This window comes from Bos grunniens, chromosome 1 (assembly GCF_055505025.1).
Source record: "Bos grunniens cultivar Pamir isolate PY7600 chromosome 1, Bosgru_T2T1.0, whole genome shotgun sequence".
Taxonomy (NCBI): domain Eukaryota; kingdom Metazoa; phylum Chordata; class Mammalia; order Artiodactyla; family Bovidae; genus Bos; species Bos grunniens.
In genome coordinates, this window is record NC_141165.1 from 98,545,576 (window position 1) to 98,562,918 (window position 17,343).

Consider the following 17,343-nt stretch of genomic DNA (forward strand, 5'->3'; position numbering starts at 1 on the left):
TGACTCGATTCCACTTCCATCCCAAAATGAATTTGGCCCCAGTTTCCTACTTGGATTTATGATAAATAATGAACCTGAGAACCTATCTAATTTGAGCTTCAAAATAGGCATTATCAAGTGATATTCCAGAAGCATGTGACTCTTGGGATAGATCCCAATGACTGGAGCCAGTGACTCTTGGATGTGTTGTGGAGTTTACTATCCAGAACCACCTGCATTAGAGGGAAAGGACACCACTGAAACAGACATGGGCAGAGCCAAGAAAAGTAGAAAAAGGAGGCTAATGGGAGAATTTCGTGTGCCCAATTGCCATCAAATATGGGGAAAGCCAAGACATTTTCATAGTTGCCCTAATTCTTATCCTTCCCATTCAAACCAGCCCTGACTCCCCAAGCAAGCCAAGTGCCAAATGGAGCCTAAAAGTGTTAGATAAAAGACCAGTATCCCTCTCCCTGAACTCCACAGCTAAGTAAATATTAGGAATAAAGCTTCAAAAGCCCATCATGATGAATGACAGAGCCTTGTTTAATTTCTGTATAGTTCAGTCTCTCAGTCGTGTCCAACTCTTTGCAACCCCATGAACCAACCGCAGCATGCCAGGCTTCCCTGTCCATCACCAACTCCCGGACTTTACTCAAACTCATGTCCATTGAGTCAGTGATGTCATCCAACCATCTCATCCTCTGTTGTCTCCTTATCCTCCCACCTTCAATCTTTCCCAGCATCAGGGTCTTTTCAAATGAGTCAGTTCTTTGCACTGGGTGGCCAAAGTATTGGAGTTTCAGTTTCAACATCAGTCCTTCCAATGAATATTCAGGACTGATTTCCTTTAAGATGGACTGGTTGGATCTCCTTTGCAGTCCAAGCATTCTCAAGAGTCTTCTCCAACACACAGTTCAAAAGCATCAATTCTTCAGCATTCAGCTTTTTTTAATAGTCATGTATAGTCACATCCATACATGACTGCTGGAAAAACCATAGCCTTGACTAGATGGATGTTTGTTGGCAAAGTAATGTCTCTGTTTTTTAATATGCTTTCTATGTTGGTCATAACTTTTCTTCCAAGGAGCAAGTCTTTTAATTTCATGGCTGCAGTCACCATCTGTAGTGATTTTGGAGCCCAAAAAAATAAAGTCTCTCACCGTTTACACTGTTTCCCCATCTATTTGCCATGAAGTGATGGGACCAGATGCAATGATCTTAGTTTTCTGAATGTTGAGTTTTAAGCCAACTTTTTCACTCTCCTCTTTCACTTTCATCAAGAGTCTCTTTAGTTCTTCTTCACTTTCTGCCATAAGAGTAGTGTCATCTGTATATCTGAGGTTATTGATATTTCTCCTGGCAATCTTTATTCCAGCTTGTGCTTCATCCAGTCCAGCGTTTCTCATGATGTACTCTGCATATAAGTTAAATAAGCAGGGTGACAATATACAGCTTTGACGTACTCCTTTTCCTATTTGGAACCAGTCTGTTGTTCCATGTCCAGTTCTAACTGTTGCTTCTTGACCTGCATACAGATTTCTCAGGAGGCATGTCAGGTGGTCTGGTATTCCCATCTCTTTCAGAATTTTCCACAGTTTATTGTGATCCACACAGTCAAAGGCTTTGGTGTAGTCAATAAAGCAGAAATAGACATTTTTCTGGAACTCTCTTGCTTTTTCAATGGTCCAATGGATGTTGGCAATTTGATCTCTGGTTCCTCTGCCTTTTCTAAATCCAGCTTGAACATCTGGAAGTTCTAGGTTCATATACTGTTGAAGCCTGGCTTGGAGAATTTTGAGCACTACCTTGCTAGCATGTGAGATGAGTGCAATTGTGCAGTAGTTTGAACATTCTTTGGCATTGCCTTTCTTTGGGATTGGAATGAAAACTGACCTTTTCCAGTCCTGTGGCCACTGCTGTGTTTACCAAATTTGCTGGAATATGAGTGCAGCACTTTCACAGCATCATCTTTTAGGATTTGAAATAACTCAACTGGAATTCCATCACTTCCACTAGCTTTGTTCATAGTGATGCTGCCTAAGACCCACCTGACTTCACATTCCCACCAGACTTTGTCTGGCTCTAGGTGAGTGATCATACCATCATGATTATCTGGATCATGAAGATCTTTTCTGTATAGTTCTTCTGTGTATTCTTGCCACTTTTCTTAATATCTGTATAGTTAACTAACCATTTTTACCTGGGCCTCATATAGCAGTTACAGACCTTTGCTGCAAATGATTTTTTTTTTTTTTTAGTAGATAGGAGGTTTAAAGTTACCTACAACAAATCCAAGGTCTGAGAAGGCTCCAAGGGCAAATGAAGGAAAAGTAGTGACTACGTAGGAGAGATTGGAGAATCAAGAAGCTGGCATTGTCTGGAGTGTGGAGAATTAGATTCTGTCCTGCCATCTGGGAATGGAGGGCTACGCCAGCCAGATCCCAAGGAGTCCAGTGTTTCTTCATGTCAGCCAGAGAGGTAGTGATAAAAGTTTGTAGAGAGAGTTGAAAAATACACTCACTAATGTGAGAACAGGAAGAATCACTTTCCTTCTGTAGGACTGAATTTCCAAATCTGTGGAAGGGAGACAAGCTGCATTAGATCAGTGTTCTCCAATGTGAGATTTCATAAGCACTCTCAGAAATTTGTCCCTGGCCCTTTAGTTTCAGAAATAATGCACCTTTTAGAAGATCACTAGATGTCAGCTCAGCCATCAATATAATCTTACAAATGGTCAGCCAGATAAATCACAATATACTTACATTAATTATTAGAAAATTCTACCAAAATGAAAACCAAATTTTTAAAAAACATATTATGATAGAATCCTTACAAACACATCTGTGAACAGTTTATAAAACACTAAATTATCTTGAAGGCCACGTGCATTCATTCATTCAACAATGTTCCTGAGTGTGTGCAGTATACTGCCCCTGAGTATTTGGAAGACTGTGATTCCTTGAACTAAGGAGAGACTAGTGAAAGTTCTTGGTTGTTGACACTGACTAACATGTAAAAAAGGAATTTGCTGGAAGGATATCAAGGAGCTCAAGCTTAACAAGAAGGCTAAAGAACAGCTTCAGAAGATGCTGTTCATGCCTGAGGAAGAATCTGGGTAGAATAGTGAGGACACTGGACACTGTCACCACTGCTGGATGAATTCTGAAGTCTTGCTTCATGAGCAAGTTCAAGGCTGTAGGTGCAAATCTCCAATTGGCTGGGCTTGGTTCATGTGTTCATGAGCCAGAGTTCTAGCTGCCCTGTGGGGAGGTCAGGGAGAGTGAATATCTGATTTTCATGGCTTCAGTACAGGTGTTGGGGAGTCTTTCTTCTACTCAAGATTAACACAGTATCTGAGTTTTCAAACATGGGAAGAAATGCTGTTGTTGAGCACACACACATCCTCCAAAATACCCAAAACATCTGCATCTGAGTCTGCTCACCCCAAGCCTATTTCTTTTTCTTTTTTTTTTTTCTGTTTTATAAGTGAGGTTCAGTTCAGTTCAGTTCGGTTCAGTTGCTCAGTCGTGTCCGACTCTTTGCGACCCCATGAATCGCAGCACGCCAGGCCTCCCTGTCCATCACCAACTCCCAGAGTTCACTGAGACTCACGTTCATCAAGTCAGTGATGCCATCCAGCCATCTCATCCTCTGCTGTCCCCTTCTCCTCCTGCCCTGAATCCCTCTCAGCATCAGAGTCTTTTCCAATGAGTCAACTCCTCACATGAGGTGCCCAAAATACTGAAGTTTCAGCTTCAGCATCAGAGACATTTAATTAACTTACCCAAGGATGCATCTAAGTAGTAGGAAGCTGAGATGAAAATCCTGAGTTTTTTAACTTTTTGTTATTACAAATTTCAAAAGTAAAAAAGTAGAAAGACAAATATAACTAAGCCTTCAGTAGCCATCAGCCAAGCTCAGCAATTATCAGCTCGTGGCCCTGTCTTCTTTCAACTACATGCCCACCTACATTCATACACCCCACTGGATTGTTGCGAAGCAGATCTCAAACATAATAACATTTCAACCAAAAATATGCTATAAGACTCTCTAAAGGATATGGGCTCTTTTATAAAACATATAACCAGAATACCACATCACACTAACAAATTTAATAATAATTCCTCCCTGGTGGCTCATATGGTTAAGAATCTGCCTGCAATGTAGGAGATCCGGGTTCAATCCCTAGGTCGGGAAGATCCCCTGGAGAAGGGAATGGCTACCTATTCCAGTATGAGGAATCTGGTGGGCTATAGTACATGGGGTCACAAAGAGTCAGACACAACTGAGCAACTAACACACACACAATGTTAAATATTCATTCAAAATTTCCTCAAATGTCAGGTAAATTTTTATAGATGGTTTATTTGCATCAAAATTCAAGTAAGACCCATACTCCGCACCTAGTAGGTGTTGTTTTTGTCATTGCAATTTATTTGTTGAAGCAACTGAGTCATTTGTCTTATAGTTTCCAATATTCCAGATTTTTCTCCTTACATCCTAATGGTGTCATTTAACATATCCAGGTCATTCTACCTCAGAAAGTCCAGGCTATAATTCTGTGCTCCCCTCCTCAAGGGATTATTGTGATTCTCAGATGTTCTACATGTGGTAGGTGCTTTTGGTTGTAAAGCCACAAGCAGATTTTGTTTACCATAACTTCCCATGAGCCCACCACTCTCAGAGACACCCTCTGTAGGTTTCACAGGATGATGGTTTCTTTCTTCTTCATTGCTCTGTTTCCTTTTCAGGAACATTCAGAAGATAAACAATATCCCCAGAAATGTCAGGATCCACTCTTGTTACATCTACAGCCCCTCTCCCCTGGCCAGACGCACATGGAGCTGAAACGCTACTACAGTATCTGCCAAGACACTGCCTTGGGAACACCAGGCTTCCAAGAAGGAGAGGGAGACTTGAAAAGGGAAGGGAGGACTCGGAACTCCCTCAGCCCTACCATGGCACCGAAACTCAGCCTAGAGGTTCGAAAACTCAGCAATGGCAGGTTATCGACATCCCTGAGGCTGGGGCCCCTGCAACCTCGGGCAGTGCCACTGCGGGAGAAGAAGGCAACCCAGATGCTGGTCATTGTGCTTGGTGAGTTTGAGTCATGTTAAGCTGGGATAGGTTGGATTACGTTGAGTTAGGCTGAATTCAGTGGAGCTGGTGGAGGATACTTGGGTAACCATATTTAACAGAAATTGGAAATCCGACAACTTTAATACTTGTAAATGTTAATATTTATAAATGTTTAGAATGTAAAGAGTTTGTGAATACATCTTAATGCTGATGGAAATTCAAAAACTTAGACTGAAATTTATGAAACCAAACAAGTCACCTAATTGAGCTGTGTTTTGTGTCTATCACTTGGAATTATAATGGATAAACCAAATAATAAATAAGACAGCAATTCAATAAAACCATCTGGCACATATTGGATATTTACTAAATGCTTACCTATTTTAAAATATTGAGGGGGAAAATGAGGATGCAAAAAGACTACTGTCATATGATATTATAACATCTAGATTAAATATAGAGAAAAAAAGACTGAAAATTAATTCACTCAGATGTCAAAAGTGATTGAATGTATGCTGCTGCTGCTAAGTCACATCAGTCGTGTCCGACTCTTAGCGATCCCATGGATTGCAGCCTACCAGGCTCCTCCGTCCATGGGAGTTTCCAGGCAACAGTACTAGAGTGAGTCGCCAGTGCCTTCTCCAACAGTGGCTGATTATTTCACTTTTTTTACTTTTCCATATTTACCAAGTTTTCCATAGTGTATAAAACCAGAACTAGTTTTTATAGTAGAAAAATGTAAACTTTATTTAAATAAAGAAATTAAAAATTGATAAGTTGCAGATACGATATAGAGTTAGTTAAGGTAACCGTATCCTGTTCCAATGAGTCAGTTCTTTGCATCAGGTGGCCAAAGTATTGAAGTTTCGGGTAACCATATTTAACAGAAATTGGAAATCCAGCAACTTTAATACTTGTAAATGTTAATATTTATAAATGTTTAGAATGTAAAGAGTTTGTAAATATATCTTAATGCTGATGGAAATTCAGAACTGACTCATTGGGAAAGATCTTGATGCTGGGAAAGACTGAAGGTGGGAGGAGAAGGGGACGACAGAGTATGAGATGGTTGGATGGCATCATCAACTCAATGGACATGAGTTTGAGTAAGCTCTGGGAATTGATGATGGACAGGGAAACCTGGTGTGCTGGAATCCTTGGGGTTGCAAAGAGTCACACATGACTGAGTGACTGATCTGAACTGTATCCTGTTCACTGTCAGAAACAAGCCCCAAACTTGTCATATCTTAGGGAATTCTCATATCCAGGGAATCTCTATGTTAATATCCTTAACAGCCTTAATTATATCAATTGCATCTTCAAGGTCTTCCCCTATCAATGCCACGAGTCATATCTTGCATGGATAGACATAAAATAAACATGTGAATTGAACTGAGAAGTAGACAAGGCTAATGAACAATTATCTAAAGATCAAACTAGAAAACTGATTTAGGAGCAGAGGTCTAGGATGAATCAAAGATGTAAGCATCTAGTTTTCTCATCTAAAAAAAAGAAAGAAAATGACTAATCATACCTGTTTCATAGGTTTGGTGTAAAAATTAGAAGTTTAAAATTAAAATTAAACTTGCAGCATATTGGCTGCCATTGAGTAGACAAGTGGGATTCATTTTCATGCTGCAACAAAGGAAGTAAACAAATCCCTGACCCAGTTTTTCTTTCCCTTTGCAACCTAGGGACCTTCATTGTCTGCTGGCTGCCCTTCTTCTTGACCCATGTTCTCAATACCCACTGCAGAGCATGCCACGTGTCCCCACAGCTCTACAGTGCCACCACATGGCTGGGCTATGTGAATAGTGCCCTCAACCCCGTGATCTATACCACCTTCAATATCGAGTTCCGGAAAGCCTTCCTCAAGATACTGTCCTGCTGAAGGAGGATAGAAGAGAAGACTCCCTGAGCCCACATTTAGCTGCCAGGCCACGGTGCTGCTGGCCAAGGCCTGCTCAGAATGATGGTGCAATGTTTTCTGAATGGGGAAGGAAGGAGATCCCTGGAGCAAGGATGTCCCTGTGTGGCAGGTGTCACCAACTACTTCCTCCAGAACAGCATGTTCTACCTCCCCAGCTAAAATCTGACTTCAGTCTGGCAATCTTGAAGTGGTTTAGGGCCCCTGAATGATAAGCAATAATTCAGAGAGAAGCTGATAGAACATGATTCCACACACAAACACAATTGTCATCAGAGGCATGATTCATTACAGTGAAGGAAAAAATGAACAGAGCTCATAATTTTCAACTTGCCAGGGGTCCTTGAAATCTCAGCCAGTAAACCATCTTGCAGACAGCCAGTCTCTCTTCCTTCAAATTTCTAATTAACTGTCAGGCTAACCTTGTACTTTCATGGGCCCACTTTCTCTGGTCATTCCTTTCATTCACTGCATCCTAAAATATAACAGCAAGGCCAGTGCTTCCACCTCTCCATAGACTCTGACTGGCTACATTTAGTTTGGGAAATTCCTCACCCTGAGAGAGATATGGTCTCACACTGGGACCTGAGATTCATTTTAAACCTTGCTACCCCTGTATTTTGGGCTTCCCTGGTGGTAAAGAATCCACCTGCCAAGCAGGAGACATGGGTTCGATCCCTGGGTCAGGAAGATCCCCTGAAGAAATAAATGGCTACCCACTTCATTATTCTTGCCTGGGAAATCCCATGGACAGAGAAGCATGGTGCGCTACGGTCCATGGGGTCACAAAAGAGTCAGATATGACTGAGTGACTAAACAACAACCTCTGTATTTTAGCTCTAGCTAAGAAGCCCCTTTGATTCCATTCCCTTACTTTCAGAGTGTCAGCTTCAGAGTAATTCAAGGTGCGAGTGGAGTGACAAAGGAAGGACAATTCTCTCTATAGAATCTCTATTGAAACTTATGCTTCAGAACAAGCTTTAGATGTGCTTTTCATAACCAAGGTTTTCCTACACAGACATCTCCATCTCGTGCTTAACAGAGATCCAATACTTTCAGACCCGGAAACCCATTGAGTAATAAGTGTCTACAAGGCACCATTCATCTCCCAGATTCTGGATGTATGACAATGAATAATACAGCTCCTGCCCTCAAGGAGCTCACCACCTGCTCCAGTGTTTGACTGTTCACTTGTCTAAGGGTGGTAGGGACTCACCTAAGCTACCAGAGGACCCCAGAACTGAGACCAAGTAGCTGTTCAAAGTCATCATAAGGACAGTCTTTGAAAAGTCCTAATGCAGATGCTAAACATTATCCTCCAACAATTCAGATTAAAGGTATAATAGAAGCAATGTGTAAATGTCATTCAAAATTGCATTTAGAAGAAACTTGAATATTCTCACATTTACCTTTTCACCCACAGAAGCTCTTTCTTATTGATTACAGGATCAATAAAATCTGTGGATAATCTATGAAACATTGTCATCCTGAGCTTCAATAAATTTACTGTTAAGATTGGTTAAGTGCATAGGCATGACAGATATTTGCTGCAATGCTGTTAAAACCTCAAAATGCACAGGAACTCTATATGGAATCCAAGGCTTCCTTTGCCCCTTCTTATTCCTTTAACCCGTAAGTGTATATAAGGAGGAGATATACACCCCCGGCCCCAGTGAATCAGTTACTGTTACTCCTGAATGGTTTAATTGCAAATATTTTAAAATATTATTGTCCATAACAATGCTGTCTGCCCACTAGTTCTTGTACCTGACGCCATCTGGCATAATAGGTTTATGGAACAAGTAGAACTAGGGACTGAGACAATTAAATATCAGAAGAGGTCAAAGTACATAAGTCCTAAGCTTTTCTATACAAAACAAACAGCAACATAGGTGGGACAGTAGGGTGAAAGATAGAATTTCATATCAAAATCAGAGTCCTAAAAGGGGAAATATAAATAGCATCAGTACTCAAAACATTTGTGAAGAACAGTGATAGCAAATATTTTGTACCATTTATTTACATCAGGTCATCCAACCATTATGATAACTTTAGAAAGATAAACATCATTTTGTACATGAGGAAACTGGGGCAGAGGGAGGTTAAGAGGTTTGCCTCAGGTCACACAGTCAGTAAGTGGCAGAGCCAGGATACAAGGGTCCGTCTGCCTGATTCCTAAACTCATGCAGTTAACCACCAAGAGTGGTAAAGGAGTGGGGAGAAAAAGATGGACAAAGATCCCCAGAAGAGTCTTATCCTGCCCCACCCACCTCCACCTTGGACTCTCTTGAAATTCCAAGGCATTACTCTCACCCTCCTTTCGTGTTCAACCTCTGAACCAGTCACATGGGACATTCATAATCTGTTTTTGCAGAATCATGGAACAGACCTGAGGGAGTATGGGTTCTATCCTCTCCTTCATTCACAGAAAAGGAAACTGAGGCCCAGAATTGTTGTCCCACCATTGGTTAATGACAGACAAGTGCTCGAATCTGCTAAATCCTAGTTCAGTGCTCTTTCTACCTTACCACACTGCCTGCAAGCCCCATAAAAATCATAAACTCCATACAGATACAAGGACAAAGTCCTACTGTCGCCATCATTAAGCTGAGGCACTTTTCCCCTCCATGGTGTCTATTAGGGAACAACATCTCCTTTCCAGAATTTCCTTCTGAGCCAGGAAGAGCCTCCTAGGGGAATCCCAAACACACCTTCCAAGCACTCACTTCAGCCTCTTCATCCTGAGGTTCTGCATTCTGCCTCCTCCACCTCTCCATTCCCAACACGAATCAGCACACTCAACCTCAAAGCTCGCTACTTCCAGAACCAGCATGATCAAATATCCCAGGAGAGATGCTGGCCTGAATAAAGTAGAGCAGAGTTCTTGGGGCAAACCAGGTCTGGAATCCAAAGACACCTAAGAGCAGACCATACTGTTTGGGTGAAATGTAAACATTGTGGGTATCCAGACAGATGACAACCAACATTCAACTTTAGATCTGAAGTAATATTTTCTTCTTCTACAACACCATCCTAAAAAAATTCCATTCATTACTCATTTACTAAATCAACCCCTTATTCAATAAATATTGATTGGTTACTTTCTATGGGCTAAGCATGGTGCTTGGTGCTGGGAAATAGGAGCCAGGAAGCCAGAGTCCTTGTTTTCAGCAGCTTGTGGTCCAGTGGGGAGGTAGAATGCCTGTGCACAGTGCTGACCTGCTTGTCATCTATTTTAAAGGGAATTCATGGTGTCTGGAAATCCCATATTCAACCTTGAGAAGGCTTTGCAGACATGCAGGGTTGAGACATAATTAAAAAGTAGAAAGAGTGTTCTGGACAGAGAAAACCTCTGAAAAAATAAGAGAACAAGCAAGGAACATGCAAGGTACCTCAAATAATTCCATCTGGCTAGAGAGAAGAGACCCTAGAGATAAGACAGGAAAGGGCCTCGTTGTTGGTGACACCCTCCAGCTCTGCAAAAATGGCTGCTGAGCTGGTGGTGACATCTCTCACAGAAACTCTCAAGATTTTGTCTCTGCTTTCCTCCACGTGGGCAATGCACATCACAGCACACTTACCGCTGACTAATCTAACTACTTCTCTCTGAATTATGATGAATTTCAATAAAAGCAGAATTCAATTTGAATTTCTGCTCTTTTCTTTACAAGAAGAGGAATGACTAGTTTGGTGGCTGTACAGTCAAAGATGGCTAAAATTAAGAGAGTTTAGGTCAGAAATCAAGGGAGGTCAGACAAAGAGATTTGTTTTCCTGAATGCTCAGGTCAGAATTAAAGAGGCAGAAAGGTTAAGGCATTCGCTAAGAATGGGCTCTTTCTTGGAGATCCTGACTCCCAGGCCTGTGCTCTGATCGTCTGGTATCTGCTGACATCAGAAAACTGAAAAAGCTTAATTTGAATCAACACACAGAGAGCAGCAAGGGGATGACAGGCAATTAATTTGATTCCTCCTTTCTACCTAATTCTCTCCTCATCAGCTCAGAAAGGGAGTGAGTTTCCATGACTACCTTCTGACACACGGAGACTCGGTTGAGGGTGATGCCAGTGTCAGCTCTGCTTTGTAACACACACTGGTGAGGACAGACCCGAAGTCTGTGCCAAGCACAAGACCTGGAACCTCTTGCTCCACCTGCCCTCACCTCAATTAATCACCTAGCCTCTACCATTGTGCATCAAGTCCCTGCTTTGTGCAGTCTGCTAGATACCAGGAGGAGAGGATACATGGCTGTGGGCCACCAAGGATGGATATGTGCCAGAGAGGGAGCTGGGCTGAACCCCATGTGTCTCTGACCAGCTTATGGGGAAAACAATGGACAGAAATGAGAGAAAGACTGGAGGACTAGCATGGACAAGTGACCTTAGGCAACTGTTTCACCTCTATGAACACCAACTTCTTCATTAGTAAAATGGTGACCTGAAGACCGAGCCTTCCTCATAGGCCATTTAAAGATCAAATAGCTAATCTTAGAAGTGCTTGGTCGACTACAAAGCTCTAACGAATGTAAGAGATTATTATTATTATTGATATTATTGTTACTATTATTATCACTTCCCCCCTAGGCAGCTATTTCTACCCTATGTGATTCACAGTGCACCTTTCTCTCTCCTTGCTGATTCTCTAATTGTCTCAAGTTATTAGGCACAGTCTGTTCAGCCTCCCACATGAAACTGATTTTTCTCTTGTCTTTTATTCCCCAAATGTGCCCAGGATACTTGGCTGAATCTGTAGTCAGATTGTTAGGCAACTGGATAGTTCCCTCACTGTTCACACAGCCAAGTGCACAAGTGTAGCATGATCTAACACCAGACGGACAGCAGATGCTTGCTTGCTAAAGTGACCTTGGGGCTCTCTCCCTCTCCTGGCCAAGAAGAGAGCGCTGAACACATCTATTCCTCAGGACTTTCCAGCTTTGTTCTTCATGATGTCTGAGGCTAACACACTTTCCTCTTCCTCCATCTATTTCTTCCTGACTGAGACGAGTGCTTTGGTTTCCTGGAGCTACTAATTACCACAAACTGAGTGGCTTGAAACAACAGAAGTTTGTGCTTTCATGATTCTGGGAGCTGGAGTCCAAAGTCAATGTGTTGGCAGGACCATGCTGTCTCTGAAGGCTGTAAGGGAAGAGGCTTCTTTGCCTCTTCTAGTTTCTGGTGGCTGCCAGCAATCCTTGGTATTCGTGGCAGCACAACTCCAATCTCTGCTTCCATCTCCGTATGGCATTCTCTTCTGTGTGTCCATGTCCAAGCTTCACTCTTTTTAGAAGTCATTGAATTAGGTCCCACCCTAATTTGATATAACCCCATTTTAATTCGATTACATCTCCAAAGACCCTATTTCCAAATCAGATCACATTTACAGATTCTGGGGAATTAGGACATATCTTTTTGTGGGAAGACAACTAAACCCATAAAATATGGTGAGAGTGATCTGAAAGGAAGGAGGACTTAGAACCTGGAAGACTTGGGGAAGTGTATAAATGCTCTGTTATTCAGTATTGCCTGCTGCTGCTCAGTCATGTTTGACTCTTTGCGACACTTTGGACTAGCCCTCCAGGCTCCTCTGTCCATGGGATGCCATTTGCTCCTCCAAGGGGATCCTCCCAACCCAGGGATTGAACCCGCATCTTCTGTGTCTCCTGAATTGCAGGTGGATTCTTTACCCATCATTCAGTATAAGAGGTCTGATTTCAGCCTTGGCATATGGTCCTTTTAGTGACCCAAGTTGAGTCTGCAGACTTCCTGGAGCTCAACTTTATTATCAGTGAAAGTGATGTCTGAATTCTTAACCTATGATGAGACAACTTAAAATAATTCTAGGGGGATATAAATTATCTTCTGAGTCCTAAAAGCCTATGCATATGCTTATTAATAAAAGTCAAAACTGTTCAAAAACAATTCCAAGCTGCTTCTCTGTGTCTTAAGGGGAAAAAAGGAGTTCAACAGCAAACTCACTGGGGCTGAGGAGGAAAGCTGATGGAATATCACATAAGTTTCCTATTCCATGTAGCACCACTTCAGACTGACTAAGGTGGAAGAAGGTACTTTTCCCTTTAAGAAAAACTGACATAATTGAGTCTTGCATTATGGTTTGAGCAGACTCCATAAAACTCCATAGTAAAGACTCTTAGAAAGCATGCAATTCATCACAGTGTATAATTATGGAATTTGAGAGTTGGAGGGGACTTTAGTCCAATCTCCTAGTTATTGTAGAAATTCTCTCCAACATCGCTGATCCATTATCACCCAATTGTATTAAGGAACTGGCTCACTTCTTTCCAAGACATATAACAGGCTATCCTTTAGAAAATCCCTCCCTCTTTTAAGACAAAATTTGCCTTCTTATAAAATCCACTTTTCAGTCCCTATTCTCTCCCTATTACATCTTCCCGATGATCTTTGCACATTTTGACAGTTCTCCAAAGTTTCAATGCCTATATCTCTACTTGTGTTACGTTTTCTTACACTCTCCATCTTGGTTGCTTTCCTCTGGGTCTAGCCATGTTGTTAGTGTTTCTCTTAAAATGCTGCTGCTGCTGCTTAGTCGCTTCAGTCATGTCCGACTCTGTGCGACCCTACGAACTGCAGCCTGCCAGGCTCCTCGGTCCATGGGGATTCTCCAGGCAAGAATACTGGAGTGGGTTACCATACCCTCCTCCAAGGTTCTTCCCGACCCAGGGATCGAACCTGGGTCTTCTCCTGCATTGCAGGCAGATTCTTTACTGCTGAGCTGATTCTTTACTACTTCCCTTTACCAGGGAAGACCTTCTCTTAAAATATGAGGCCCCAAATAGAATACAAATCTTCTAAGTGTTGTTTAACCAGTTCAGAGTACCATGGACTCATTATTCCACATGATTGGAATATTCAGTTTTTAATGATCCAACGCAAATTACATAGACTATTAGGGCTCATATTGAAACTCTTTAAGAAGGAAATTTGCATCTTGAATGGATCGGTTTAATGGATGTGCCTTAGGGAACAACACCTATACTTCAAGGAGGAGTGGAACTGTGGTGCAGTCACACATAAAAACTTAGATGATCCTATAGGGACTTCTGGAGGGGCAGGGTCTTTATGGACCTTGCCATTAATTGGATGCAGGCTACCTCTGGGGAGGGAGGCATGACTAGGCAAGGATGCTCTCTTCAGTTAAAGGGTTTCAGCTGTCAACACTCCTAACAACTAGGGGAACAATTCCTCAGTCCTGAAGAGGGATCTGGGTAGCAAACCATGGGATTCACTACAATTTATCCTTTATGCCATTCGGCTTCACTTTTCTTCATATGATAAATTCTAGAAGCAGCTTCCTCAGGAATCTAGTTGGTTTCCTCCTATGGAAAGTTAATCGGATAGACTATAATCTCTGACACAGCAACTGGTTTCAAAAACAAAGTAATTCTCATCATTTCCCTTTCTACTATCTATTCTAGATTCCCCTCACTTTTGATTATCACTGTAGTGGTCTAGGTAACTTACCTGGTAGAATGTCCTGAGGGACATGGCAACTTTCTTAGGCCATGGCTGCTACACTTATCCATTACCATCAAAATAAATGAGAGGATACAAAGAAATACCTCAGTGGATCATCCAGGTAGCAGATATATCCTCCCCTGTCCCCATTGTGTAACAATCTCCCTAACTTTTCCTAATGATCAGGATTCAGTTATCCTTGCCAGAATGCTCCATCACTTGCCTGTTGGTCTTCTGGCACAACGAATTCCAAATGACTAGGTGGAAACTGTAACTTAAAAACTAAATGGGATCCTCATCCCTAATGAAAGTGTTCCTCCTTTAAAAACAAGGACCTTTACCTCAAAAAGGTAGACATAGCATTGCTACATGATCCAGCAATTCCATTCCTATGTATATACCCCGCAAAGTGAAAAGTTCAAACAAATATGTACATAGAAATGCTTATAGTAGCATTATTCATAACAGCTAAAAGTACAGAAAGAACACAGATGTACAGCAACAGATGAATGGATAAACAAATTGTGGTATATATAGTACAATTACATAATAAGAATGGAATATTATTCAGCCATAAAGACAAAGTACTGATACTTGTTATAATGCAGGTGAACCTGGAAAAAGTTATGCTAAATGGAAGAAGTCAGACACAAAAAGATCACAAATTGTATGATATCATTTATGTGAAATATCCAGAATAGGTAAGTCCATAGTGACAAGGGCGGAAGGAGAAGGAATGCTGCTTCTCTGTTTAACGGGTACATGGTTTTCTTTGGGGTTTTCTTTCATGGTTTTCTTTGATGAAAATGTTTTGGAATTAAATACAGGTAGTGTTTGCACAGTAGATAGAGGTACTAAATGCCACTAAATTCTTTGCTTCAAAATGGTTAATTTTATGTGATGTGAATTTCACCTCAATATTTGTTTTTAATTTTAAAAGGAAATAAAAATGAGACTCAATATTGTTGCATTGGCAGTTCTCTCCAAATTGATCTATATAACTCATGCAATCCAGTTCAAAGTCCAGCAGACCTTCTTTCTTTTCCAGAAACTCACAAGCAGATTGCAAAATTTACATGGAAATGCAAAAGACTCAGAATAGGCAAAATAATTTTTGAAAAGAAGAATAAAATAGGAGAATATTTCCTTCCCAATTTCAAAACTCACTATGAAGCTACAGTTATCAAGATAATATGGTATTGACATAATAGATATGTAGATCAATTGAATAAAAAAGTCTAGAAAGAAATCCTTACATTTATGGTTAATTGATTTTCAACAAAGGCAATCTGTTGGGGAAAGGAGAATCTTTTAAACAAATGGTGTTAGGACAGGTGGATATTCATATGCATAAACATGAATTTAGGCCCATACCTCATGCCATCCCCCAAAATTAATTCAATATGGATCATAAAATTAAATGCAAGAGCTAAACAAAAAAACTTTTAAAACTTTGAAAGAAAACGTAGGTAGAAATCTTTGAACCTTAGGACAGGTGAAGATTTCTTAGCCAAAACACTATGCTGCTGAGTCACTTCAGTTGTGTCCGACTCTGTGCGACCCCATAGACGGCAGCCCACCAGGCTCCGCTGAAAACTATAAGCACCATAAAAAAGAAAAAAGTGATAAACTGACCTTATGACAATTTAAAATTTTGCACTTCTGAAGATACCGTTTAGAAACAACAGACTAGCTTGCAAAATATTTGCAAAACAAATATCTAATAAGGGATTTGTATCCAGAATATATAAAGAACTATTACAACTCAGTAATAAGAAAAATAACTCAATCCAAAAATGGCAAAAATATTTTAATGGATATTTTACTAAAAAAGAAAAATTGCTTATAGACACATGAAAAAGATGCTCAAAAAAAAAGATGCTAATCATTATCATTAGACAATGATTAAAATTTTTTTAAAAGACAATAACAAAATTTAGAGAGGAGGTAGAGAAATAGGGAACCTCCTACATTGCTCGTTGGAATGTAAAATGTGGTATATCTGTACAACACTTTGGAAAACAGCTTGAAAGTTGCTCAGCTGTGTCTGACTCTTTGTGACCCCAGGGTCTGTCCTTGGGATTCTCCAGGCAAGAGTACTGGAGTGGGTTGCCATCTCCTCCTCCAGGGGATCTTCCCGACCCAGGGATCAAACCATGTCTTCAGCATCTCCTGCATTGGCAGGAGGATTCTCTACCACTGAGCCACCTGGGAAGCTTCCTAGGTGCACCCCAAAAGTAATAATAATTTTTTTATTTAAAAAGTTAAATATAAATTTACCATATTATCATTCAGTGATTCTGCTCCTGGGCATCTACTCAAGAGAAATCAAAACAAATATCTGCACAAAGACTTGCACATAATATTCTTTTCAGCACTATTCATAATAGTCAAAAGTTAAAAACAACCCAAATGTCCATCAATCACTGAATGTATAGACAAAATGTGGTATATCCGTACAACAAAGTATTATTCAACATTGGAAAGTAATCAACTAGTGGTACACGCTATGACACGAAACATGTCAGGAACTTTTACTAAGGGAAAGAGGCAATCCACAAGACACTATATATTTTATGATTCCATTTATATGAAACGTCCAAAGAGGCAAGTTTATAGAGAAAGAGAGCAAATTAGTAGTTACCTGGGGCAGGGGAATGTAATGCACATGAGAATCTTAATGGAAGCATACAAATGTTTTAAAACTGATTTATGGTGATAGTTGTACAACTTGGTAAACTTACTAACAATCATTGAATTATACACTTGAAGTATGTGAATTATACACTATGTAAGGTATACCTCAATAAAATAATTTTTTTGAAAAGGACCTTAAATGTTCAGAGTCCAGAATAGCAGGGACAG

At 40.6% G+C, this 17,343-nt stretch overlaps 2 protein-coding genes across 5 annotated transcripts in view; one reads left to right on the forward strand and one right to left on the reverse strand.

The window, feature by feature from the left end:
• The window catches only part of DRD3 (dopamine receptor D3), a 61,364-nt gene extending 51,271 nt beyond the window's left edge, over nt 1-10,093 (forward strand). The window contains exons 7-8 of one of the 2 annotated variants that reach the window (XM_086405744.1): nt 4,734-5,079; nt 6,756-8,460. In XM_086405744.1, the coding sequence (XP_086261870.1) occupies nt 4,734-5,079; nt 6,756-6,952 (543 nt within the window). In that variant the 3' untranslated portion in view covers nt 6,953-8,460. Of the gene's footprint in view, nt 1-4,733; nt 5,080-6,755 lie in introns of both variants that reach the window. The other variant, XM_086405733.1, reaches the window with a different exon arrangement.
• Nucleotides 502-17,343, reverse strand: part of QTRT2 (queuine tRNA-ribosyltransferase accessory subunit 2) — a 62,433-nt gene continuing 45,591 nt past the window's right edge. For all 3 annotated transcript variants that reach the window (XM_086405619.1, XM_086405613.1, XM_086405642.1), the window contains exon 9: nt 502-2,556. In XM_086405619.1, the coding sequence (XP_086261745.1) occupies nt 2,259-2,556 (298 nt within the window). In that variant the 3' untranslated portion in view covers nt 502-2,258. The remainder of the gene's footprint in view (nt 2,557-17,343) is intronic.